Source organism: Oratosquilla oratoria, chromosome 12 (assembly GCF_046742065.1).
Source record: "Oratosquilla oratoria isolate Oo_2021 chromosome 12, ASM4674206v1, whole genome shotgun sequence".
NCBI lineage: Eukaryota > Metazoa > Arthropoda > Malacostraca > Stomatopoda > Squillidae > Oratosquilla > Oratosquilla oratoria.
Window position 1 is genome coordinate 16,414,269 of NC_134788.1, and position 26,803 is coordinate 16,441,071.

At 40.1% G+C, this 26,803-nt stretch overlaps 1 protein-coding gene and 1 non-coding gene across 2 annotated transcripts; both read left to right on the forward strand.

Moving 5' to 3' along the window:
- The first annotated feature begins 16,898 nt into the window (after positions 1 to 16,898).
- On the forward strand, positions 16,899 to 19,407 carry LOC143030232 (uncharacterized). The gene is made up of 6 exons (XM_076193392.1): positions 16,899 to 16,949; positions 17,185 to 17,269; positions 18,370 to 18,447; positions 18,627 to 18,678; positions 18,949 to 18,980; positions 19,123 to 19,407. The coding sequence occupies exons 1-6, from the start codon at positions 16,899 to 16,901 to the stop codon at positions 19,140 to 19,142; spliced, it is 318 nt and encodes a 105-aa protein (XP_076049507.1). The 3' UTR covers positions 19,143 to 19,407.
- Positions 19,408 to 20,435: 1,028 nt separating this feature from the next.
- Positions 20,436 to 20,512, forward strand: LOC143032088 (small nucleolar RNA SNORD24). The gene has a single exon (XR_012967071.1). It is a non-coding gene; the product is annotated as a small nucleolar RNA SNORD24 (small nucleolar RNA).
- Positions 20,513 to 26,803: the final 6,291 nt, after the last annotated feature.

Here is a 26,803-nt window from a genome sequence, read left to right on the forward strand (position 1 = left end):
AAAATAATTAAGAAATTGCATCTCCCTTATTTTTCAAGCTATTTAGAAAAAAAAAATGTTTTGTTTCTAATGAAATGGTCTTTCATATGAAACAAGAATTTAAGGGATACATTTCCTTTTTTAATTTGTGCCCGTATCTAGTTTAGATACTAGGGTGCAAATGTGGCAGGAAAGAGAGGAATGGAAGCGAAGGTAGAATGTAGATTGAAAGAAGCAAGTAAATGCCTTGGTGAATTAAAAAATGTAATGAGAAATAGACATTTGGAAATGGATGCTAAGAGGAGATTGCATGAGGGAGTGATTGTGCTGACAGCACTGTATGGGGGAAAAACATGGAACATAAGAGAGGAAAAGTTTAAATGTATTTACCTAGTTGTATTATATGGGACGAGAACTATGCTTGTAGTGACCCGTTTTTGTATCTTTCCACATCCAATTTATTCTTAAAATCATGTATAGTTCTGGCATTCACTGTTTCTCTGTTCAGTTTGTTCCAGACATCGATTACTCTATGTGGGAAGCAATTTTTTTTTTTCCTTCAGGTCTCTTCAGTAACTGTCCTTAGATTCTTTTCATGTCCTCTTGTTTCTCTTCTGTCCCACTTTAATAAGTCGTCTATCAAGAATTTCCATCCCTTTCATAATTCTGAATATGGTCAATAAATCTCTGTTCTAGTGTTGACAAATGTAAATTCTTCAATCTTTGTTCATATGTCAGATTTGACAGTGTAGGTGCCATTTTTGTCGCTGCCCTTTGGATTATTTCTAATTTTTTATGTTCTTTGTGCTATGTGCCCACATTGTTACAGTATATTCTAATTTCGGTCTTATAGGTGTAACAACTATTTTTTGACCATCTCATCTATGTAGTCGAAGGCCACTTTCATTGATCTTAATAAGTTACAAGTCTCTCCAAATAATTTATTTACATGTTTATCAGGTGTCAAGTCACTTGAGATGGTTACTCCTAGGTCCCTTTCTGAGTTGACTTTTTTGACTACTTCGTTTCTAATTTGATATTGTCCTGAAACTCTATTTTTACTTTTTCCAAATTCCATTATGCTACATTATTTAATGTTGAAGTTCATCTCATATCTCCGACTCCATTCCCATATTTTTTCCAGGTCATCTTGCAGCGGTCTGCAATCTTCTTCTGTTCGTAATCTCTTGAGTAATTTGGTATCATCAGCAAAAGACTTCATGATTTTCTTGTTCTTGTTTCCATTGATTTTTTATTTCAATGAGGTCTGTTTCTTTGATTGACTCTGCCACTTTTTCCGGTCACTACTTGCAACTGCTCTTTGGCCTTTTTCAGCTTATCATTTTCTCTCTTAAGAACTTCAATTTCACTCTTTAGGTCACTTAATTCTTTAATCGTTTGCTCATTACTCTTGTGCAATGTAATCAGTTCCCTGTGTACAGCTCGGTAATCCAGTTTTAAATCAATGATTTCTTCCATTAAGTCATTTACTTCGCGATTTCTTAATGCATTACATTATCTAATTTCTCTGCCTATATCTAAACTCTCTTGTTTACTGACAACTGCCAATAAGTTAGAGCAATTAGGCATTCAATTGGCGGATAAGGATATATACTCCGATGTGATAGATAATATCCAACTATTGATAGGAGTAGATTTCATCGGACGTTTCTTGTATGGGACGACAACTGCCAATAAGTTAGAGCAATTAGGCATTCAATTGGCAGATAAGGATATATACTCCGATGTGATAGATAATATCCAACTATTGATAGGAGTAGATTTCATCGGACTTTTCTTGTATGGGACGACTACTGTGAATAAAGTGGATCTTATGCAGTCCCCAGGTGGGCACTTGATCTACAGTATCATACCTGATCACAGAGATGAAACTCCTGCATCCTGCTCGGTCAACCTGTTGACCCCGCAGGTGAGTGAACCACGCACTGTATGCGAGGCAGTAGTGACTGATTGTAATCCCATACATAAATTGTGGGATTTAGATGTCATGGGCATTAACACGAACCAAGAATCCCCAAATGATGTAAAGGCATTCAAACATTATGAAGGAACTTTAAAGCATATGGAAGGAAAATACTGGGTGGAACTTCCCTTTAAGACGAACCATCCATTCTTCCCCCATAACTATGGACTTGCCTTAGGGCAAATGCATCATCAAAGGAAAAGATTTAAAAATCAACCGGAGCTACTACAATGTTATCACAACATTATCATGGAACAATTAAAAGCCGGAGTTATTGAAGAAGTTCTTGATCCAATAGTGAGCACTAATACTCATTATCTACCTCATCATGTGGTACACAAGGAATCTGCAACCACCTCTTTACGGATTGTGTACAATTGCAGTGCCAAAAGTTCAAGGACAAATGCCTCGGTGAACAATTGTTTGTTAACTGGTCCCTCACTTACAGAAAAATTAGGTGATGCCCTAATCAAGTTCAGGATCAACCAGTTTGCATTTGTAGCAGATATTGAAAAGCCCTTTCTACGTATAGGTCTGCAACCTAATCATAGAGATTTCACAAGGTTCTTGTGGCCAGCAAACCCTCAGGATGATAGTAGCAAAATCAAAACTTATCGTTTTGCATCTGTGTTATTTGGAGCCACATGTAGCCTCTTCCTGTTACAAATGACTTTGAGACATCACTTCAAACTTTCCAAATCACCTTGTGCAGAATTATTGTCCTCTTCCTTCTATGTAGACAATTTGATGGGGATGACGAATAGTGAGACGGAAATAGTAAAGATATATGAAGCAGCTAACAAGGAGCTAATTATTGCTGGCATGTCTCTAGCCCAATGGAACAGCAACTCGGAAATGTTAGGAGAATGAATCCAAAAGGACAATACTTTGGTCTCTCCCCCTACGGACCTAGTCATAGTATTGGGTCTAGAATGGGACATTATTAATGACACACCATCCTTAAAGGAATGTAGGTTTACGTCATTGTCATATGTGACCAAACACCAACTTTTGCTGGTATCCGCTTGTTTTGATCCCTTAGGACTTTGTTCCCCCATTCTTATTCAAGGAAAACTATTTAATCAAGAAGCATGGACAGAAAAGGTGGGATGGGATTCATGTTTACCTACTTCCTATCTGGAAAGGTGGAATGAATTGGCCAAGGAAATTAAGGAGCTACCCTCTTTCAAGTTCCGACGCATATCCTGTGGTAACATTGATAAAGTGATATTACATGTATTTGTTGATGCTAGCACCTTAGCCTATGGTGCAATCAGTTATCTTACTAATGGAAAGCAATTGGTTATTTTGACCTCAAAAGCCCGGGTTGCTCCATTGAAGAACAAAACCATAATTGCTTTACCGCAACTAGAATTGACGGCTTTGGGGAAGAGGTGAATGTCTGTCGAGGAAGAATGGGAGAGGACAGAAGACAGGGGTGAATGGAGGATGGTTGTATATGTCAGCGAGGACGTTTCGTCCACTGCTGACCACGTGATTTGGCCCGAGATGGAGCTTGGAGTTGGTTGGCGCGCTCAGCACCTGACCCCAGGCCGAACGAATCTGAGGTCATGCTTAGCCTACAGTGCTGCCAACTATACGGGGTCACTACTGCTGTGCGCATGCGCAGATCACCACCACCCACTCTTCCTCACCCTCCCGGACGTGCATAGGAAGGGCATGGAGAACCTGGGAGGCACTTCTTTTCCGACGCTCGTCGTCGTCGAAGGACAAGAGAGACCTGTCTGCTTCCCAAGCAGGAGACTTCAGCCTCTCTCCCCACTCAGGAAAGTTACAATTTTTATAATTCAATTTTTGTGTAAGCTAGATTCAGCCTGTGTTATTCCGAATAAACGCATCTTAGTTGGTGTGACGTGTGTTTCTCTCTCGCCTTCTCAAATTTCCGAGTATTACTGTTCGAACCTATTTGACAGCTGGGAATAGATATGATAAAAATACTGGTGAGATTGCATTAAAGTGTCACGAAAATAAATGCCAATCATTATAACACCATGTCATGGAATGCACAGAACTACGTGAACTTGGAAATGACATAAAAGAATGTTCCTTACAAGTATCTTGTATGATAACAAAAGATTAAAATTCAAACAAGTTACAAAATCAAAATTTGCTGTAATTATGAATAATGTCAATAAACATGAGGGGGTTTACTTGATCAAGCCATGCTGTATTGTTTATTTTCTGTCGTTCCGATGTACGGTTACACAACACAACAAAGCATCGGACATTTGCAGGGGTGTTGGTGAGCAGGATGTCAATGCCAGAAAGATTTAGCTGGATGACTAAAAGCTCTACCACACCATCCTTCCATGATCAGAGTTATAATTTTCCACAGCATCATTTTAGCAACAAGATTGGAAATGGGAATAGTATCACAATATTCAAGAATATTTTCAAGAATTTATTTCATAGATCAGGTCTTCTGTATAGTATTTGAAGTAAGTCTTGGTAAAGAACAACCACCAGCTGTTGGACAAAGTGGATGTATGAAAGTGGAAGATTCCGAAAGGATATTGGCAGTGACGAAATAAGGATGCAATGTGGTAATCAATGTTTCTCTTGTTGCTCTTCACCCTCCCTCCCCCAGACCATTTGTGTTGGTTTAGGCTTGGTATTCCGACTTGTACCCAGTTTTTCACGTACTGGAGATGAACAGTATTAACTTTCTAATGTTAAATGGTCAATTAATCTGTTGCCCTAGGTAACCAGTGGACGCTGCCCACAATTCATTCAAGGAAGATGGTGTATTGACTGGGTAAGGCTAGAGTAAGGGAGAAAAGCCTTTGTATGACTAAATGTCCGGACACCCTTTTCACTGATGATTTTGTCTGCATTGACCAAAGAAATCTTTGCATGATTATTCCTGTAGTTATTGAATCTGAATTTTAACGTTTTTCTGTATTGATTACAGGTAGCAATCCAGTTTTGGCATTCGTACTTTGCAAATGATGCTGAAATTATCCCACCAGTCTGAAGACTTGGTAAGTTGTATCTGATGGTGAGAGTGCCTACTTTAGTCAATGATGAGACTTTTTTCCCGAAACTGATCTAAGTGATGCTTAGTTACGGATCTCTGACCGAATGATTGTATTCTCAATACCATACAGGATATATTTGGTTTACAGTATTTTGTTTTTGCAGGTTCTGTTGAAAGGGTCGGTGCTCTCTACAGTAATCGCAGACGAGGTGAGTGTTGCATGTTTGAGATGAGGGGTGTAAGTGTTGGGGATGCATTTGGCAGTGAATGTAGGAATGGATGCTTGATGAAGCTTGGTCTTGCAAGACTGAATTAACTGCTGCCTTGTCTATATGTCAAACTCCTATACTACTGAAGAACAACTTTGGCTTTCACTTTGGGAATGCTTAAAACAGGCAACTGTTCCCCACGTACCACATTCAGCTAGCAAGTTGCACCGATACATCATAACCTTCCAAATTTTTCTAATCGGTCTGGTTTATGGGGCTTGAATATTTAATGAAGTTCAAGGCGGCTATTGAAGCAATTTGTAGAGCAAACAATGTCTTGGTATGGATGAAAAATGTTATAGAAATGTAGGTATTTGAGGATGGATGTAAAGGTTTTGTTGATATGGAGTAAGATTTAAAATACAAGGGAGTTAACTAGTAGGGGTGAGAGATTATGAATGGGTGGAAGGAAATTACTAATTTGTGCAGGTGGGAGGAGTTGCTATACAGGTAGTCGTCGACTTACGACTGATCGACTTTACGACCACGAGATAGTGCAACAATATTTAACATTCAATAGAGTAATAGAATTGCAATTACTTTGCACGCCGCGAGACCCGAGTATGATAGTTTTGGCTGGCTGCCGGCAGCGTCAGCTTCCCTCTCATTCAGGAGCATGTGGTATTTCTGACTTCATTCATTCTTTAGATTTTTTGTGCTTCAAACCCCCATCAAGATGTCTAAAAGAAAATTATCTTTCGATATTTCCAAGCCTGCCAAGAAACAAAGAAAGGCTCTTGATCTTGACATGAAAATTAAAGTGATAAAACATTGTGAAGGAGGGAAGAAAGTAAATGTGATAGCACGTGAACTTCAGTTATCACATTCTACAGTGTCGATAATTTTGAAAGACAAAGAGAGGATCCCAATTTTGCCTTGCATTTTATATTTATATGTTTTGCAATTAATAAGATGTAACAATAAAACTTTTTTATGCCTAGTCTGTTGTCGATAACAATATGTTCGGTACAGCATTTTGTATTTCTGTTTTGCAATATTTTCGGTACAGTACGTAAACAAAAAGAATGTGTTTTGAAATAATTTTTTTCCTAATTTTGCCTTGCATTGTGTATTTTTATGTTTTGCAGTTAATAAAATGAAACAGTAAACTTTGTTTATGCCTAGTCTGGTGTCGATAAAAATATTTTTGGTACAGTACGTAAACGAAAAGAATGTGTTTTGAAATAATTTTTTCCTAATTTTGCCTTGCATTGTGTATTTCTAATGTTTTGCAATTGATAAGATGTAAACTATACAGTACAATGATTTTGATTTAACCAACAAAAAAGTATTTGTAGGGCAAAGATGACAGGACTTTATTCAGTATACGTAGGCCTAGGCTACGTTTCCTAAAGACAATTATAAAAATATTAATGAATATTAAACAACGTAGCTCAAAGATAATAGGATTTTATTCAGTATGCATATGTTTCCTAAAGAAAGTCTGATGATAAAATTATGAAAATGTAAAAAAATACAGTACAAAATATCATAGGTGATGATAGGATTTTATTCAGTATGCTTAGGCCTAGGCTACGTTTCCCAAAGAAAATCAGATGAAATTATAAAAAGGTTAAAAAATACTATATAACATAGTTCAAAGATGCTAAGATTATCTCAGTATGCTAAATATGATATACAATACATATATATACAGTAACAAAAATAATATTTAAATGGTAATATATACAATATATAAATATAAAGTCCGTCTTGCGTCCAGATCGACTTACGACCTGTCTGTCGGAACCGAACTCGGTTGTAAGTCGACGACTACCTGTATTGTGAATGTTGTCTCGCTGTGGGAGGGGTACCTCGTTGCATTTCTCTCAGTGGAGATAGTGTGGCAGATGGGTTCTCTTGACCACTTCTTTCAACCATATTAACTTTTCACTGTAATTCCATGCCATCACGATCAAGACTGACAATGAGCTCGATGGAGACATATGCGGAAACTGATACGTAGAGAAGCCAAGGACTCAAACTCGGCTCAGACGTACCAAGTGAACAGTGACTCTAACCACTGTGCCATCAAGAGAGATTGATGGCGCAATGGTTAGTCCCTGTTCACTTGGTACGTCTGAGCAGAGTTCAAGTCCTTGGCTTCTCTACGTATCAGTTTCCGCATATGTCAGTCTCGATTGTGATGACATGGAAATAAAGTGAAAAGTTAATGTGGTTGAAAGATTGATATCTACACTGGGGACCATTCAGCCTGTGTATCACATAATGAAATATAAAGTCCTGCTGTTTTACTCGTTCTTTTACCATGAGTAATGATAAACAGAAAATGTGATCAAACCAGTTCACAGAATCCGGGGGTAACTTGTGTGAAACTACTAAAATGTATTTAATAAAAATGTCGATGCCAGCATTCTCATGTACGCACTCACAACGCATGATGCCTATGTAGGCGTTGTCATATCAAAGTGGTACCAAAGATACTTAAAATCAAGGTGGGGGTTGCTGAATTGTTTGGTAGGTTGTGCTTTTTCTTGACTACCCTTCTAAGAGGCTTCTGATATACACACTTGCTGATGTGTTGGCAATTTTCTAGTGTATTAAGTTGCCCCTCTTTTTTTCAGATGAACATTGTGGCTGCTAGTGGGATTTATGAAAAAAAAAATTCTTGGGTCATTCAATTGAAAGCGTTTTCTCCTGCAGTTACAGTTCAATTGATAATCATAATTGGGTGAGTTTTATCTTGTTATGAAGACATAGATGGCTAAGGATGATGTATTTTGTGTGTGAATCTTTGGATCTCAACAGAGTCAGCAATGGCAGAACCCACTGTTGTGGATCCAGGGAATTGTGCTTACCTGCCACAAGGCTGTCTGAGTGACGAGTGGTGAAATTAGAACTCTGCTTTTGCATTGTGATAGCAATGCTATCTTTTTTGTTTTATATTGCAGCACAAATCCTGTGAACTCAATGTGGGGAGCTGGTCTGCAAGATAAAAGGCAGTGGGGCTCGCCTGTGAACACTGGACTTGTGCATCATGGATGGGTTAGTTTGATAGATGGTTATGAACAAAATTGACATTGACAAACTAGTAATTAGTTGTGGAGTTAGCTGGGTCAGTCATTTTTTTTGTATGGACTAGATCATCAGTTTCATCAGTATTTCCACCACCTGAAAACTAATAATAATGCCCTTCACCACCACTTTTCATCCTGTTATTCTATTCTCTTTTGTAAAGGATGTTCTGTTGATTGTTGGAAACCAGGTTGTGGAAATTTACAGTTCTTAGTTGTTTGGAGATTGTAATTAATTTCTTGTTTAAAGCTTGCAATTTATGTCAACTTTTTCATTTGCAGATGGAAATGATTGAGGCACACATTGCTGTTGCTGCAATAATGAGGTATGTAAGGTTAATAGTCACAATCTTGTATTAGTGTCAAAATGATGATAGATTTTCGCCCCTATCTTACTTTAGCTGGTGATTGATTAGTCTTTCTGACGTGAAGTAGCATTGTGTAATTGGATTTATTTGACCCATGTTAACTAACTTTATTTCATTTGCAGTGGAATTTGCCTTGAATGTGAATGGCAAAAAAGTATTTTGGCTAAGGAGTGGTGGATGACATGTTGCAGTGGTCACAAACAGCAGGTTCATTATCAGGTATTGTACTTCATTTTTCAGTTGTGCTTGGTTGGGTAATAGATTATTATGGGTATCTCTATGGTTGAAGACTGAAATTCCATAGGTTTATGCTTTTGGTGGTGCTTGTGAAATTCATGAGTAGTGAGGTTGAAGTAACTTAATTTTGGGAGGTCAAATTTTTTAAATTTCCATCAAGGAGCTTTAAGGGGGTATGCAACACCTGGGGGGGGGGGTGAATTTGGTCAAGATATGGCATTTTTCAAAACTGTGTTCAAAATGTTCGTATACCACTTAGAAATAAATCCCGACAAATAATTTTCCAGCCGCGCGCAATTTAAAGGTCTTGGGTGAGGTTTAAAGGGACAGAGTTAAAGGCGCAACCCACACTAGAGGGAGGCGTGCCACTTAGGACCTTCAGGCTCACCGAATAACGTTGAAATTTGATTGAATTTACGCTCGCCCAGTGTATGAACGGCAAGTACGATTGTGGAGGGGAAGGGAGGAAGGTAGAGGGAGAAGTTTTGCCAACTTTGTGCGAAGCTAAGCGTTAGTTCCCGGCTAGCTCTGAGAAGGAAAATGCGCATGTCTCATGAGCTCTCATTGCAATCTATTACTTTAGCTAGCACATATTACTCTTTAGTACAGTCATCATGGGTAGCAAAAAGAACAAAAGAACATCACAATGACAAAAAAAAAAACAGCAGTTAAAGATGGCAAGCAGTCAAAGACGACTAGCCAAGACCTCACCACCTCTCACTCCACCACTGCCCTCACTTGCACCTCTGTGACAGTGACAGAGGTAAAGGACAACATTAGACTAAACAATTCAAAGAGGAAGATTAAATCCAAAGAAGAAAGCAAGAGGAAAAAGATCAAGGCTATACAGGAAGAAGAGAGAAGGGACATCATATGATGCTGGAGGGGGTGCCCTACCAACATAGATTGGTGAGGGGAATCTGATGAGGAAAGAGAAGGCGCCCAATGCTGGAAAATAAACCTCTTTCCAATGATTTAGATACCCTGAAGACCCCCAGCAGAGAGGTTTCATATGAAGAAACTGCCAAAGGTACAAAAAAGCAAATTATATGATGGTGTCGTCTGTGCGTCGTCACTACTGTGACATACTTATACTTTAGTTTTTCAGTATTTAAAGTACTTATAATTAAAATATGTTGATAATTTTTACTGTACTTACTCATTATATAATAAGAATTATGCCATGAAAAAATCAGTCAAATTGGTGAAACTATAAGCAAGTTACAGATATATTTATATTTCAAGTTGCCATATCTCCGTTCGATGTTTTTTTACTTTTTTTAATCATAAAAAATCTAAAATACATCAGATTTAGATGAAACTTACAGGGAATATTACTTTTAGTAACTGCTAAGGACGATCGTTCAAATATTTTGAATAGGATGAAATAGTTCGGAGTAATAATGGAAACAAGACGCAATTTTTTTTATTTTTCACGATTTTTGCCGAACATTAAAATTGAAATGCCTGTATGCAAAAGTATAAAGGAAATTGTTCAATTACTCAATGACCGGCCCTAGGTGTACCTACTGACTAATCATAGCCAAAATATAAAACAAATTGGTCCACGTATTATGGTGCTGTACACTTTTAAATGTTGCTACTGGTATACGTACATGTGTACATACATCATTCTGTTTCACCTAAAATGTAGGCAACATGGATACCTATTTACCTGAGAAGTTTCAGCTCTTTACTATAAATAGTTTAGAAAATGACCTCCAGGTGTCGCGTACCCCCTTAAGAATGTTGAAGGAAGGGAGAAGACAAGATAGGGTTGAGGGGATTTTGATTGTACATGGACGCTGTGATGCATAGTGGGGGGGAGGGTTGGGGAGTGGTTGTGTGGATGATATTTTGATGATGCATGAAGGGATTTCTCCCAATCTTCTCCACTTCTGCATGAGAGGATGGCAAGAGGTGGGGTTTGCTGGTTAAAAGAAAGCGGCTTTGATGTGGATGTGCTATGTCTTGCTGCATTGCTTCTGACAGGGTAGGGTGCAAGATGCAGGGATGACCAATCATCCAGGAGGAGTGAGGGGTGGTCAATGGGAGTGGAGTGTAATTGTCTTTTGACTTTGGCTACCTCCCTTGTAAGGGGGTGGGGGGAAGCTCTTGGTATATGTATTTACATAAGTATTGTTGCAGTGGATAGGAGCTTCAAAGTGTCAGATAGCAAGTAAACTATGGAATATTGAAATTGATCCCACAGTCACTGGCTTGGATTGTGTGCCATGCTGGTGCAAAGGTGTATCAAAGACTATTGTGCTACTCTTATGCCCCAGTTGCATTGTTGCCTCTGGTTACCGATTAGCAAACATGTCTACTGTGGCAGACTGATGTGATTTGTCACACTACACACCCACCAACAACAATCCACTATTGTTGGCTGTCCCTGTCTCTACATAAATTGGGAACTAAGCTGAAGCAAGGTACAACAATTAAAGAGAGCAAGACAGGACCTACTGTGCAGTGCTCCTCTTGAGTATACTATTACACAAATGCAAAAGTGTGTACACACTGGCATGCACATGCAAGCACACATCTACTGTCCACCCATACATGTCTTGGTAATGCATAACCATTAATTTTCTCGTCAGGGTGATGATGTACTGTCGACTTGTGGTTGAAGTGAGACTGGCCATGCAACATGTTAAAAGAAGAGTGGATGCTGCAAACCATATGAAAAGTAAGCCATTTTCCTCCCAGATGAGTAGTAAGGTGATATGATGACCTAATACCTTCCTTAGAGGTCTGAATGTTTATGAAGCCATTACTCTTAACTGAAGAACATGTTTCACTGGTAATGATTGGTCAGCTTGTGCCAATAATAATCCAGTTCCTTTCTTTGCAGGTGCCCAGCGGGACCTTGAATACTAGAGGAGTGTGGATATTAAGCCAAGATATGGCTCTAACAGAAAAAAAAACACAGTGGGTTTAGAAATGGTGAGAATATACGCTCATACTACTGCTTACATGATTAATTGTTTCGGCCAAGGTTTGCTCGCTGGGAATAGTGTTAAAAACTTTTCATATTTGGTTTCATGATTATCTTGTTTATTTTAGGATTTATTTATTTTCAGAGGGGAATGCATGTAGCTGCTGCAATGTTTGAGGTAGAGTAAGCATGTATTGATTATGTGAATTTTATTTTAAATTTTGATGACAAAGTTTCGCCCCTAACTTAACTTTTGCTGGTGATTGATTAGTCTTTCTGACCGAAGATGAACATTGTGTACTAGAGTTCATTTGACCCATGTGTACTGATTTTACTTTATTTTTGCAGATTTTAAATAGAAAAAAGGCATTTTTGTTAGCAAGTTGAAAGGGGAATGGTTGATATTGCAATGGACAGAGCATCAGGTGAGTTTTGATCTGCATTACAAAGCTATTGCCTAGGCCCAAGATCAGTATTTCTTGCCTTTTGTCAGCCATCTCTCCCCTCTTCTGTCTGTGGCATAGAAACCATTCCACACAAATACAATAGGTATAGAAATACAAATTTTATTCCACAGAAGTATGGGAATGAGGACAATTACTACCTGAAGTGGGTTTTACAATGATACATGAGGCAACAGCTATGGTGGTGGCAATGCAAGTTTTCAAATTATTCAGTCTATTAAATATTTTTCTTGCATAATTCTTGTCAAACATGGTGTGAGTGGATTTTGTGCCTTTGTTTTTGGCTACCTCTCTTGTAAGGGGGAAAGACTGTTGGTATATGTATGTGTTCTCCCTTCATCACCCCCTCCCCCACTTAGGGAGATGCATATTAATTTTCACTTCCTTTTTGTGCAGAAACTTTCTTTTGATAGGCTAAGTGCATTTTTTTTTCTTCTTTTTTTTCCAGCCATTTCTTCTTACCTAACTCTTGTGCTTACGTTCTCTTCTCTCCCAATTGAGATAGGCTTTCACATACACATGCCTGCCATACACGTCACATGCACACGGGCCATAATGTAGTGTCACATACGGATCAGCTTGAAAATGCTTGATCCAAATTTTACATGATGAGAATATTGACAAGCATATGTCTGATAACATGATGCTAAATTCTTAACCTGAGTTAAGTGTTTTACTAAATTTTTTTTGCAAATGTGTAGGAAATTTGACATTTGAAATCTTTGCAGGTCTGAGCAGAACCTGGGACTCCTACATGTCATCAAGGCAAGCATATCCCAGAGTGACTATACTAAATGTAAATGTACTGATTGTTGGTTCCTTGGCATGGAAGAGAAGTATACTCTAGACCAGCATTTCTCGACCTTTTTACCCTCGCATAACCTTTAAAATAAATTACGTCTCAAAGAATCCCTGTGCCCCCCCCCAAAAGTATCATATCTTTCTAATTTTTTCATTGTAATAATAGGTTAGATCAGGTGATGTCTATATTACATTATTACAATAACCAAGAATGTTGTGTCTGTTGAATCATATAAATGGGGGTAAAATAAGGTGATGAGATGTACATGGGGTGAAAATGGCAGCAGACTGGAAGTGAGCATTAAGGGAGAGTGACTGGAGGAAGTGGATAGTTTTAGATACTTGGATGTGAATGTGGCAGGAAAAGGTGGAATGCAGGTGGAGGTAGAATGTAGATTGAGAGAAGCAAGTAAATGCCTTGGTGGATTAAGAAGTGTAATGAGGAATAGGCATTTGGGAATGGATGCTAAGAGGAGACTGTATGAAGGAGTGATTGTGCCAACAGCACTGTATGGGACAGAAACATGGAACATAAGAGAGGAAGAGAGAAGGAGTTTGAATGTGTTTGAGATGAGGTGTCTGAGAAGTATGATGAGGGTTACTAGGCTAGATAGAGTGAGAAATGAGGAGGTGAGGGGGAGAACAGGGGTGGAAAGGGAGTTGGGAGATAGGGTTGATGAAAGAGTATTGGGATGGTTTGGACACATGGAAAGAATGAGTGAAGAAAGACTAGTAAAAGAGGTATGAAAGGCAGATGTGGAGGGAGTGAACATGAAGGGGGATGTCCTAGGATGAGATGGATGGATGGGGTGAAGGGGACTTTGGGGAAGAGGGGAATGTCTGTTGAGGAAGGACGGGAGAGGACAGAAGACGGGTGAATGGAGAATGGTTGTATATGGATGATGTTGTGATGCATGAGGTGGAATGGGCAGGGGGATGGGGGATGAGGTAGTGTGTGTGAGCAAAATTTGACGCAGCCCGAAGGGATTTCTCCCCGTCTTCTCCTTTTCTACATGGAGGGACGGAGAGGGGGATGCTGATTTAATGAAGCAGACTTGCTGTGGATGTGCTCTGACCTACGACACTGCCTCTGACCCAGGGCAGTGGACAGGGTGCAGGGATGACCTGTCATCCAGGAGGTGCTAAGATAAGAGGGAGGGTGGAGGGGAGTGGAGTGTATTTAGGGATGGAATGGGTGGGAATGATTTTTCTGCCTCTTCTTTTTGGCTACCTCCCTTGTAAGGGGGAAAAACCTTTGTTTATGAAATTAAATAAAAAAAATAGTGCATTAGGTTATGTCTTGTTCTCGCGGAACCCTTAAGGACCTTTTGCAGAACCTTAGGGTTCTGGGGAACCCTGGATGAGAAAATCTGCTCTAGACAACCAAGATCAAATGTGCCATGACCTGAGATTGAGACATTGTTGGATGAAATGATGGTCTTGCTGCATTGCTTCTGATTTGGGGACAGGGATGGCCCTCCATCCACAAGGAGATGTAATAGTCGTTCTTTCATCCTGTATGTTAACCCCAGAAAATACAATGAAGTTTGTTTACAGAATATGGGGGTCCCTCAGCTACAACTACAAATATAAACCGGATGCTTGCATTCTTGTATACCCAATTGCACCTCGTTACAACATTGTCAGCATCATCATGTACTAGGAGTTAATGTAAGATAAGGTTGTAAGAATGGTTGTAGTTGGGAGATGCTAGGAGTGTAGAGTTCCACAGGGAACTGGCCAGCAAGAATCAAATGGGTGAGGAGGGTTCTGATGCATTGTCTTAAACCCAAGTAGTGATGGCAGAAGGATAACTTTATCCGTAAGCAGTGGTAAATGGGATTTGTGAAAGTGTGCTTAACCCATCACTCCTAATTCTAAGGAGGGAAAGTAGCTTTGGTGCAAGTAAGGCATATGTGAAGCTTATAGAATATTGAGCTGATTTGACCTTAAACGAGGAGAATATTGACAAGCATATGTGATTAAATGATGCCAATCATATAGTTTAGCATTAGTAAAGTTGCAGAATCACATACATACATATACCAAAGGCTTTTTCTCCCTTACACAGGGGGTAGCCAAAAAGAAAAAGTCATAGAAATCACTCCCACCCATTTAATTTCCCATATATTCTACTCCCCTCCACCCTCCCTCCTATCTTGACACCTGGATGACGGGTCATCCCTGCATCCTGTCCACTGCCCTGGGTCAGAAGCAGTGTCGCAAAACACAGCACATTCACAGCCAGGCCGCTTCATAAATTCGGCGACCCCCCCTCTCCACCCCCTCATGTGGGAAAGGAGAAGACAGGGAGAAATCCCTTTGCAGAAGTGAATGTGTAAAAATTTGAAGATTGAAATCTGCAGGTTTGAAGTGATGAGAATGGGAAGCCATCTGCAGTTTACACTAACTTTACTTGAAATAGTCTTCAGGCATGGAATAGAAATCTCACTGCCAAGATTTTTTTCCCCCACATAGGGTAGGTAGCCAAATCAAAGGTGCATACCTGCTTTCATCCTCCACCCTTTCTCCCCTCACATATTAGCTCATGGGTAAGTAAAGTTTCATAAATCTTCCAAATCTCCCAAAACTATTTTGGTTGTGCAGTCCCAAAGCAGCTGGCAGTGGGTCCTTGGAACCTCCATTAATTACCAGAAAGAAGTGTTACATTAGTCAAAATTTGTTTGTTGCTAGTTGGAGGAGGGCTCTTGATACCTGTCAGCTCTTGCATTCAAAGGTGGAAGAAATGTAGAGCAATTTGATGAGAGATCTTGGGACAAGTCTGAAGAAGTTGAAGGTAGCAGGGGAGTGACTCCTAGTTCCTTGCAGGACCACCTCTTGCCAAAGGCCATTGTTGTCCCATACCTATTGATACCACTGAACAAATCCTAAATTGTAATAGTTACATGATGTGATACCTCCTAAGGGTTCTGTAGGTTGTAATACTGGGCCATTTGCTTGTAATATCAAAGTTGCACTCAAATTTCACTTGCATATTTTTTCCTTTCAGAATGTGGTGAATCTTCAGTCTGCAATAAGGTTTGTACTTGTGCTGTGGTTTAATTTCAATGCATCTAAAAATGATGATAATTTAAACCCTTGATATCAGTGAGAGTAAGTCAAAAGGATTCTGACAAGATTATATAATGTATTATGTGAGGTATTGGTACTGTGGCCTCAATTTGTCATAGGTTTGTTTCAGGTTGCTTGGAGAAAAAGTTGTGCAGAAAAGTGCTGGCGAGCAACTGAGGGAAAAATACCAGGCAAACCATAAGAGAAATATGGGAAGTTGTGAAGGATAAGAGAAACTAGATGAAGAATGGGTACATTTCGAGATAGTACAGTACACTAAGTTAGAAAGTGGGAGGGCACAGTTGGTAGGATTAAGAGGCAATTGGTGGTGGTGGCAGAAAAGAATATAAAGTTTGATGTCGAAGTAGAACTAGATAACATACAAGATGTACAGATGAGGGAAGTGAAACTAGAGGACATGGAGTCTGAGAATGAAGTAGGGTGAGCGATTGGTGAGGAATTTGAATTGTTTTTGGAAAGGAGGGAAGAATGAACAGGGGTTAGCTGGGTTGAGAGAAAGCAAAGGATGTTGTTGGACAGGTATGACGGTGAAGAGAGATGGACAGAGTATCATGGGGTTCTTAGATTTAGAAGGGGATAAGGTGGTTTAGTGGCAGTAGTTGGTAGGAAAGGAGGGTAGCACTGAGGTGAGAGCATTGAAGGCTGGGAAGTTGTCAGTTAGGTGTCTGAGGAAGGGTGTAGTTGTGTAATGGGTGGTGAGAACTTGTACTTAGGATAGAGAAGTGTGGAGTAATGGATGTAGTTCCCCTGCACAAAGAAAATGGGAAGTGTGTTGACTTGTTGGTAAGGCGTGCAATTGAATGGTTACTAGGGAGAATAGTTAGCAATTGGGGGGGAAATAGAATGGAAAGGGTGCGTGTACAAGTTAATGCGAGTTTTTGTAATGATGATTTTTACCACAGACCTGTTCTGAAAAAAATGTGGAATAATATTGGTATCTGACATTTTGATCAAGAAGATTGGTGATTTATAGAAAGTTTTTTTTCTAACATTACCATTGTCTTAATTTCAGTGATAGGACAGTCTCTGCAATTATATTTTTGGCTTGGAGATCAAAGTGAAGTGGTTCCATTTTGCTCATCTTGGACACCAGTGGCCAAAGGGTAAGTGTGTGTCAAAGTAGCGTAGTGTAAGAAAGTTGGGTCATGCTAGATTGTAGCAAACTTGGGAGCTGCATGGAGAAATGTCAGTAGAAGCAATGAGAGGAATGGACAATGTATTGATTTTGTACAGAATTGAGGATTTGTATTGATTTTGTACGGAATGGAGGATTGATAACTAGTGAACGTGAGGATCGGTAACGGACTGATTGAATTGTCTTGGATGGATGTAGGGATGCACCAGGGTTGTGATTTTAAAGCCTTGCATGTTGCACTTGATGTGTCTTAATGTATTGATGGATTGCCTAGAATTCAGATGAAGACCAGATTGATATATTGAAAAGATGCTTGAAAGCTATTTGTATTGCATTGTGGGTTCTGTAGAAAATTTATCCATTGAGTGGAGATGTGGATTGTGATGCATTGGAGTGGTTAAATGTGAATGATGTTTTGATGCAGCCCAAAGGGCATGAGGGGACAGAGGTGGTGGGTGTTGCAGATTTAGTGAAGGAGCCTTAATTGCTGTTGGTGGGCTGTCTTACTGCATTGTTTATGACCCAGGGCATTAGGCGAGATGCAGCGATGACCTGCTATCCAGGAGGACCCAAGAAAAGGAGGGAGGGAGGGGTGGTGAATGGGAGTGGAGTGGATGGGGATAAAATGGGTGGGAGTGGAATTCTGCCCATTGACCTTGTACATTCTTGTATGTACCATACAAGGGAGGTAGCCAAAGTCAAGGGCATAAATCTACTCTCAACACCCATTTCATCCCTATATCGTTCCCATTCACCACCCCTCCCATTCACCACCCCTCCCATTAACCACCCCTCCCTCCCTCCCTCCCTCCCTCCCTCCCTCCCTCCCTCCCTCCCTCCCTCCCTCCCTCCCTCCCTCCCTCCCTCCCTCCCTCCCTCTTTTCGTGGCTCCTTCTGGGTTATGGGTCATCCCTGTATTTCTCCTACTACCCTGGGTCAGAAGCAATGCCAAAAGACGCATCACATACACAGCAAGGCAGTTTCATTTAATTGGCAACCCTGCCCCCTTGTGTTCCCTCTTACGATCAAAAAATTGTAATAGTGCATCACATCATTTACTGATTGCAGGTATGTTGGAAGACTGGTCTGTGGAATTTGTCATACTGCAGTATTGTGTGCTGAGTCGATTACAGGATGATTGCTCAGGTGAGGCATTATATATATATGGGATGTTGTTTTCATGAGCTTCATGATGAAAATATCTTGTATCACATTCGCAGTTTCCACCGGAGGTTCCCATGAAGGTCATTGAGTTGTATGATTATGCTGTCAGTTAAAACGTTGTCATTGTTGGCAATTGTTGTTACATTTCTTCTTGATTGCAGGGATTGCTGCAGTTATGTGCTGGCTCAATTACAGGATTGAAAGATTGCTCAGGTGAGGCATTATATATATATGGAATGATTTTTTTCATGAGCTTCATGATGAAAATGTCTTGTTTCACATTCGCGGTTTCCACCGGAGGTTGATCCCATGAAGGTCAATGTGTTGTCTGATTATGCTGTCAGCTAAAACATAGTCATTGTTGGCAATTGCTGTTACATTACTTATTGAAAGCAGGGATTCCTGTTGGAAGTGATCACTTGAAATACCTTTTGCTGTTTACCAAGTGCAATGGACATTGTTGAGATGGAAATTTCTTTACAGTTCATGCTGGCATGTAGCCTCACTGATGGAAGGTTGGTTTTACTATATTTGCAAAATATGATTCTCAAATGATGATTGTTATCCCTGTCTCAACAACTCTTGTGGACACAATTCCTTGTTACTGAAACTAATACACTGGTTGGCATGGAAGTAAGGTTATTTAATTGTTGACAGGTCGAGCCATGTATGAATGAAGCTGCTCAGCAGATGTTGGATTTGCCTCTTGGGGATGCAAATGCTGGTTAGTAGTTTGCCGTTTTAGTTGTAGTCTTTGGGTTTTTAAAATCAAGGCAGAATAATGTTGGGATAATAACCAAATAGTAAATGATGAGTTAGATGACGAGACCTAAGACAAGCATACCCGCATGTCGTTTGGTGTGGACGGAGGCATTTGACTGAATGTTGTAATAATTTTTCAGTAATAAATTTGTTTGCATGTTTTTTAAATTGTTGACAGGTCCATGCATGAGTGAAGATGCCAAAGATACTGGATTCAGGATGCAAATACAGGTAAGATTTGTTATTGTTCTAGGGATAAGTTTTTGAGAAGATGCCAAGGGCATTTCCCCCTATAAAAGAAGAGGTAGGCATAATCCCTCTCCTACACATTTCATCCACACCCACTCAATTCCCATTCACCACCCCTCCCTCTCTCCTTCTCTTTTCTTTGAAAAGATGAAGGCAAAATAACTTATTTTGGGATAATGGCCTAATAAATGATGAGTTAGATGACGAGACCTAAGACAGGCTTACCCGCATGTCATTTGGTGTGGACGGAGGCATTTGACTGAATGTCGTAATCAAGAACAGACCGGAGAAGTGTGGCGATGGTGCCTTACATGTTTGATTTTACCAATTTTCAGGTGGAAGTGTGCTGGTAGTTGCCTGGGCAAGTGCTGAAGCTGGCCTCACAATTGAGGTAGGTGTCTATTCTAAAGTGTCGAGTATTGATGATCATGATGAGAATCTAGACACCTCTTAAATGAGAGAATAATGATTAACCATTTATAATCTGACAGCTTTCATAAAGGTTCATATACTTCCCTTTCTTTTGGAATTGACTTACTTTGTTTTTATTTTCCTCTCAGCTGTTGAACCAATGTGTTTGGACGAGTTTGATTTTGACCAGACTTCAATCAATCAATGGATGGTTGGTGTTTGAACTGTAGTAAAGATGTGCCATCACCAATGTTTTATTTTGAGAAAGTAAATAATAATGAACAAGTTAAATGTGAATGCATAGCAGGGCTGGCTTTCAATATTGGTATAATTTGGCTAAAACCTTGCAGATAGTGGCTGTTAATGATGGAAAAAAAATTGTAATTGTATGGGTGCAACACTAAATGTGTGGACACTAATTTCGGATGAAGATGGATTAGCACACCAGCATAAATGTGTGGACACTAATTTTGGATGAAGATGGATTAGCACACCAGCATCAAACCCGTTATGGTAGGGCACAAAGTTATTGGAATCAAAAATGATTTTTCGAAAATGATGACACTGTATTTGCTACTCTTGACAGTTGTATGACGATGTATAACCACCAAGATCTCTGAATGGAATTAATAAGCATACAATTTGATAGCCAAAGATGGGGCTGAATGTTTTATCTTTATTTTCCTAGGACTGAACATAGTGAGAGGCTGAGGATACAAGATGGAACACCCATCAGATGAAATTGTCCAGGATTTGAAAAAGATTACTTGGAGGTGAGGAGAGTGAGCAGATAGGGATGATGAAAGTATTGGGATGGTTTGGACATGTGGAAAGAATTGGTGTAGAAAGCTGTGGATGGAGTGAACTTGTGGGGATGATAGAGGATGAGGTAAATGGGGGCAGGAGATAAGGGTGAGTGGAGAATGGCTGTGTATGGATGATACTTGGATAGGAGGATGGGGATGACTAGGGAGGGGATCCCTGTCTTTATTTGCTGCATGAGATGGAGGGGATGTTGCCAGTTGAAGCAGCCTTGCTGTGGATGTACCTCATTGCTGCTGAACCAGGGCAGTGGGTGGGAGATGGGCTATAGTTAGCTTTGCCTGAATGTAGGAGATGGTAGTGTCTCTTGTGATGAGCCTATCAGGTCTGCATGACGGGTTATCCACATCTTCAGTGGATGAAGGTTAGGTGATTTGTCACATGTGGACCAGCAAGGATGAGCCAAGTTCGGCTGTTGGACCCTGTTGTGGGTGAGTAGTCTTGCTACACAATCTCTTGTTTGGTAATACTGGTGAAGCTTTAAGGGTTGTATGTGCAATGTTTGAATGAAGTTGGGGATGGGGGAGTGATGATCAGTCTTGCAAAGTGTCTTACAGGAGATTTGTACCCTAGGCCACAGTAGTGTGTTGTCAAGGTTGACCACCTCTTTGAATGCATGTTGTGTTGCTGTTTAAACATGTGAACAGGGAAGTGTAGGTGTTTGAGAATGGGAAAGGGGTGGTAGATGTATAATTTAAAGAGGTTGTGCTGCACGGTTGACCTAAATGATGAAGTTCTAGGGTGAACCCCAGGATTGCAACAGAGTTAGCAATGGCAGAACCCACTGTTGTGGATCCAGGGAATTGTGCTTACCTGCCATAAGGCTGTCTGAAGCTGGAATTGTTGAACTTCTTAACTGGTTGAAATTGTTTATGTACATCGTATTTTCTTTATTTTAGGTGTGTATTAGGAAGTAGTTCAAAGAGCTAGGCAAAATAAATCATGGCGATATTGGCTAGGTCCTCAAATGAATCTCCCAATGTGTGGTGCATAATGGACTGGACTTCTCCATTGGTAGGTAAGTTTGAGTAATGTCAATTCTTTGGAGGGCTGTATGAATGCACACCTGTATTCTGCAGGTGTTGTACTGCTGAAAAACTAGTATGGATTGGAGGTTTTCAATTGTATGATGAAAGCACTTTGTTTCACATTCGCGGTTTCCACCGGAGGTTTATCCCATGAAGGCCAATGTGTTGTCTGATTATACTGTTAGTTAAGACATTGTAATTGTTGACAATTTTTGCTACATTATTGAATTATTGCAGGTCCTAATACTGGAAGACCACTTCCCGCTTCAGCACAACATTTTGCAAGTGGTAGAGGTTGCATGGAACACCAGTGGACACTGTTGTCATGGAGGTTGTGGAAGTGATGTTGGTGCTGCCAGAGAGGTTAGTTTGACCCTATTTAATGCAAAAGGTATTTAAGAAATGATGATTGTTATCCCTGTCTCAATAACTGCTGTGGACATAATTCCTCATTACTGAAAACAAAAGTACATTTTCATTAAGAACTTTGTTTGCATGTAAGTGAAGTTTATATATTTGACAGGTCCATGCACAAGAGGTGTATGAATGAACCTGTTTTGTAGATACATGCAGCCATTACCAGTCTTGGGTATTGGCTGCATGTTATTGTGGCAAAGTAGCATGCAGTTGATACTTTAGGGTCTATATGGGGTGCCCCTACGGACCAGAGCCACACATCATTTTGCCTGTGATAGAGGAAAACTCTGTACAAAGAAAAATGATGACACTTTTATACTACAACTGTCCCTCCGTTATGCTGTCCCCCAACCCCTTGTTACTGTCCTGTACCATTTCTCTGAATATTCATTTCCTTTTTTCGCCTACCTACCCTGTGGTGGGGGAAAAGAATACTGCCACCGAGTATTTCCACTTTAGTCGTAGAAGGCGACAAAAAAAGGGGACAGCCCCTCCGAGGCCCAGTACTTTGATGTAGTGGGGGGGCTTCCGCGTAGTAAGGACGGGCTGAGCTGTGCCAGCCAGGTGCAACCATACTGGAGAGGTCAGCCCCAAGCTACCAGACGAAAACTGAGCCAAGAGTCTTTTTGTTGACGACCCTAGCTTGTCTTTGATTATGGACTGGAATACTCCTGGGATTTGCCGCCCTCATCCTATGACAGTTGTTTTAGGATGAGGTTTTTGGGGTAGTGAATAGATAGGGGGTCCCTCACCCTTTTCCTTTGTGAATTTCCCTATCCCTATTCTTCATATTTGCTACCCTACTCTCCTTTTTCACCATCTTTCTCTAATACTTGTTAAGGAAGGTTCTGGTATCTTGGTGCCTTCCAAGCTACATGTCTGAACCCAGTCAAGTGGGGATGTATACTGCGAGGTCACTACTCCCTGCGAGGGCCGAAAGCCCAGTGACTGGGGAATGCATGTTTGTGAGGTAGGTACTAGGCTGCTGACTTCCTTTCTCCCTATCCAGTACACATGCAGAGTGACTACGCCGGACCCATCCTAAATGGGACTAAACAAAAGAGGACAAACCCCGGGTTGACAAAGTCTCTAACTCACCTCCGAGGCCCTGCATGTGTAAATAGTCATTTCTGGAACTTCCCGACTCTGCAGAGACTTTTCTTTTATTGCATGCGGCATCAGGCAACTGCAGTATCTTCTTCCATGCATTGCTCTTTCTTTCTTAATATATGGTGTGGCCTCATGGCAGCTGTGCAAACTGAATATTCTAAACCTCCACCACTACCTGATCCTCCTCCTAAACCCCCCGATCCCTCTCCTAAGATTGCCAATCTTAATGTTGACAATATTGACTCAACAGAAATTAAACCACCAGTTGACAACTCCGGCTTGAAAAGGGACTTTGGTCAAATCAATCAATCAACTACTGCCCCTAATAGTCATAGAATCTTACATTTACAATGTCTCTCTTGATAAGAGTTATACAGACTTATATGAAAAGTTCCGTAAATTTGGACAAATTAAAGAGATCAGAGTTAACCCCTTCCATATGGTGCCGCACATGTAGGCAGCATGAGCAATTGAATATGCAACGCTGCCATATCGGCGTCTTGATTATATTTATTGTAGTCGCCCCTATTTTTTAAATTCTCCCCTAGTCTGCCCTTAATCGCATTCTCTATGGTTTTCAAAATTCACGGGTGAAAGAGAGAACGATCAATATAAGCGGTGACTATATTTTATGATGAGAGTATTATTACGACACGTCGTACGGCTGGCATTGGCTGCTGCCCGCGAGATTTAAGGCCCGTACTGAAGAGGTTAAACTAACTGACAACTTTAAAGCTTGGCTAGTCTGGATCTCATTTCTTTCTAATCAGGATGCAGCTGCTGCCTGCTTGGATTATAATAATTGTAATAAGAATGAATCTTCAGCCCAACTTGTTGCTAGAGTGCCAATCAATCTGAATATCTTTTATCCAGAAATCCCGGTAGAGGAAAGGAAGGAAAGTGTGCAGAGACCTCCCAATCCACCTAAGTGGCTCATTATCACTCTTGCAAAAGAACGTGCTAACTTGTTCGAGTTTAGAAGATTGTTGAAGAGTCACCTTGGCTCTGGTAATTTGAATAACTCACAGGTATCATGATTTGGAAGAAATTCCTTCTTAATTCCTGTAAAATCTTATGAACAAGCTGCCTTGGTGCTTAACTTGAAACAGAAATCTGACATTAAGGAAGTTAAACCCCACTACACCTTTAGTTATGCCAAAGGGGCAATTTTTAATAGAGATCTGTATGACTTTGATGAAGAAGAAATTTTAGAAATGTGCCCAACTAATGTTTGGAACGTTGCTAAAATTTCTCATTCTTCTATGATTATCCTAAGTTTTTGTGGTGAAGATCTACCTCATTATGTAGAGATAGAAAAAGAGATTGTTTATGTGAAGCAGTTTAAGCCCCGTCCCCTTCAGTGCTTCAACTGCTATGGTTTTGGCCATCCTTCCCGCAGATGTGCAAGGGACAAAGTGCCACCCGCGAAAGCAAAGAAATTAGAAAAGAACCCACCTTGTAAACCCCCTCTCTCCCAGACTTCTACCAGACCAGTAGACCCAAAAAAGAAAAAGAAAACGGTATAATGTCCATAATTCAATGGAATATTCAAGGTTTTTGATTCTCATCAAGAGCAGGTTGGGATTCTCTTTAAAGAACATGATGTCTGTTTTTTGTCTCCAAGAAACTATGCTTGGCAATTTATCCCCTAATGTTGGACTTAATTATAAATTTTACAGATCTCCTCCTATGATTGGGGGCCGTGCCCATGGAGGTACTGGTATCATTGTTAAGAAATGTGTAAACCACAGAAGTGTCCACCTACATTTGGTGTTGCAGGCTTGTATAGTACAAATCTTTACCACTAAATGGATCACTTTGTGTTCTTTGTATTTGGAACCTGAACTGGAAGATCGACTCGTAGACATATATAACCACCCTCGTCAGTTTGAGTTATATGACCTACAATCTTGGTTGACCAGCTCCCTGAGCCTTTTAATCTAATGGGTGACTTTAACGCCAAGCATCCTCTATGGGGTGAATCAAGGTGTGACCCCTGGGGCAATATAATTGAAGAATTTATTGATAATAACAATGTCATTTTGATGAATGACTGTTCCAAAACTAGGTTTGATGTCTTTCACAACTCAAGTTCTGCTACAGACCTAACTATTTGTTCATCATCCTTAAGATTAGACTACAGTTGGTCAATAGATGAAGATTTACATGGTAGCGACCACTGGCCTATCCATATCAAATACTTAAAGAACACTCCCTCCTCTTGCTTACCTAAATGGAAGATAGGTGAGGCTAATTGGGAATTATTTAGGAGAACCACAGAGATTAATTATAAGACTAGTGATTTTGGTAGTAACTGTGATGCATATACCTGGTAGACATGATACTTTCTGGTGCTTTCTCTTCCATTCCTAGGACAGCTGGTAAACCTCAACACCCAGTAGTCCCCTGGTGGAACGATGAATGTGCTTTAAGCAGAAAAATTACAAGAACTAGCTATAAGAGATATCGGAGATACCCTTGTTTAGTCAATAAGATAACATACAGAAGAGCTAAAGCAAAGCAGACGAAAATCTTCAAGAAAGCAAGGAGGGAATCCTTCATTAAATATATTAGTGAATTGAAATATGACTCTTCCCCTACCTTAGTATGGAATAGGATTCGAAAATTACAAGGAAAGTTTACTCCATCTCCTTTACCCATTCTGAAGATAAATGACTCCTTTATATCAGATACAAGAGAAGTAGCAGAGGCTTTTGGAAGACATTATGCTGATATTTCAAACCCACTACATTATTCAGATAATTTCAGAAGAATTAGAGCCAAGACCACGATTATTCCTCCTACCATTACGAACTGGGAGGCATATAATCTTCTCTTCACCATGGATGAAATGGATCATGCTTTATCTTTATCCACCCCAACCTCTCCTGGAGAGGATGACATTCTTTATTCCATGGTTGGTCACTTATCCATATCGTCAAAGAAATTCCTTTTAAATGTGCTGAACAAATTTTGGTCTTCTGGATCTTCTCCTAAATCTTGGAAGACTTCAATCATCATAGGAATCTTAAAGGCAGGAAAAGACTCTCATGACCCACAAAGTTACAGACCTATTGCTCTCACTAGCTGCATTTGTAAGATCTATGAAAGAATGGTTAATACACGTTTAGTTTGGTTTTTGGAATCTAAAAATCTGCTATCTAACCAACAGTTTGGATTTAGAAGAAATAAGTGCACTCTGGACCCCTTACTTTTTATCACTCGTGAGATTCAGAATGCTTTCGCAATTCAGAACTCTAGCATTGGTGTGTTTTTTGACTTGAAAAATGCCTTCGATACTACCTGGTGGGAAGGCATTCTGAAGCAAGTTGCAGAGTGGGGTATCGGGGGTAATATGTTCAATTGTTTAAAGGACTTCTTGTCTGACCGTTATCTAAAAGTCAGAGTGGGCTCTTCTTTCTCTTGTGCATATCTTCAAGAGGAAGGGATTCCCCAAGGAAGTGTTCTGAGTCCTACACTCTTCAGCATAGCCATTAATAGTTTGTTAGAACAAGCTCCCACAGGAGTTCATGGATTGG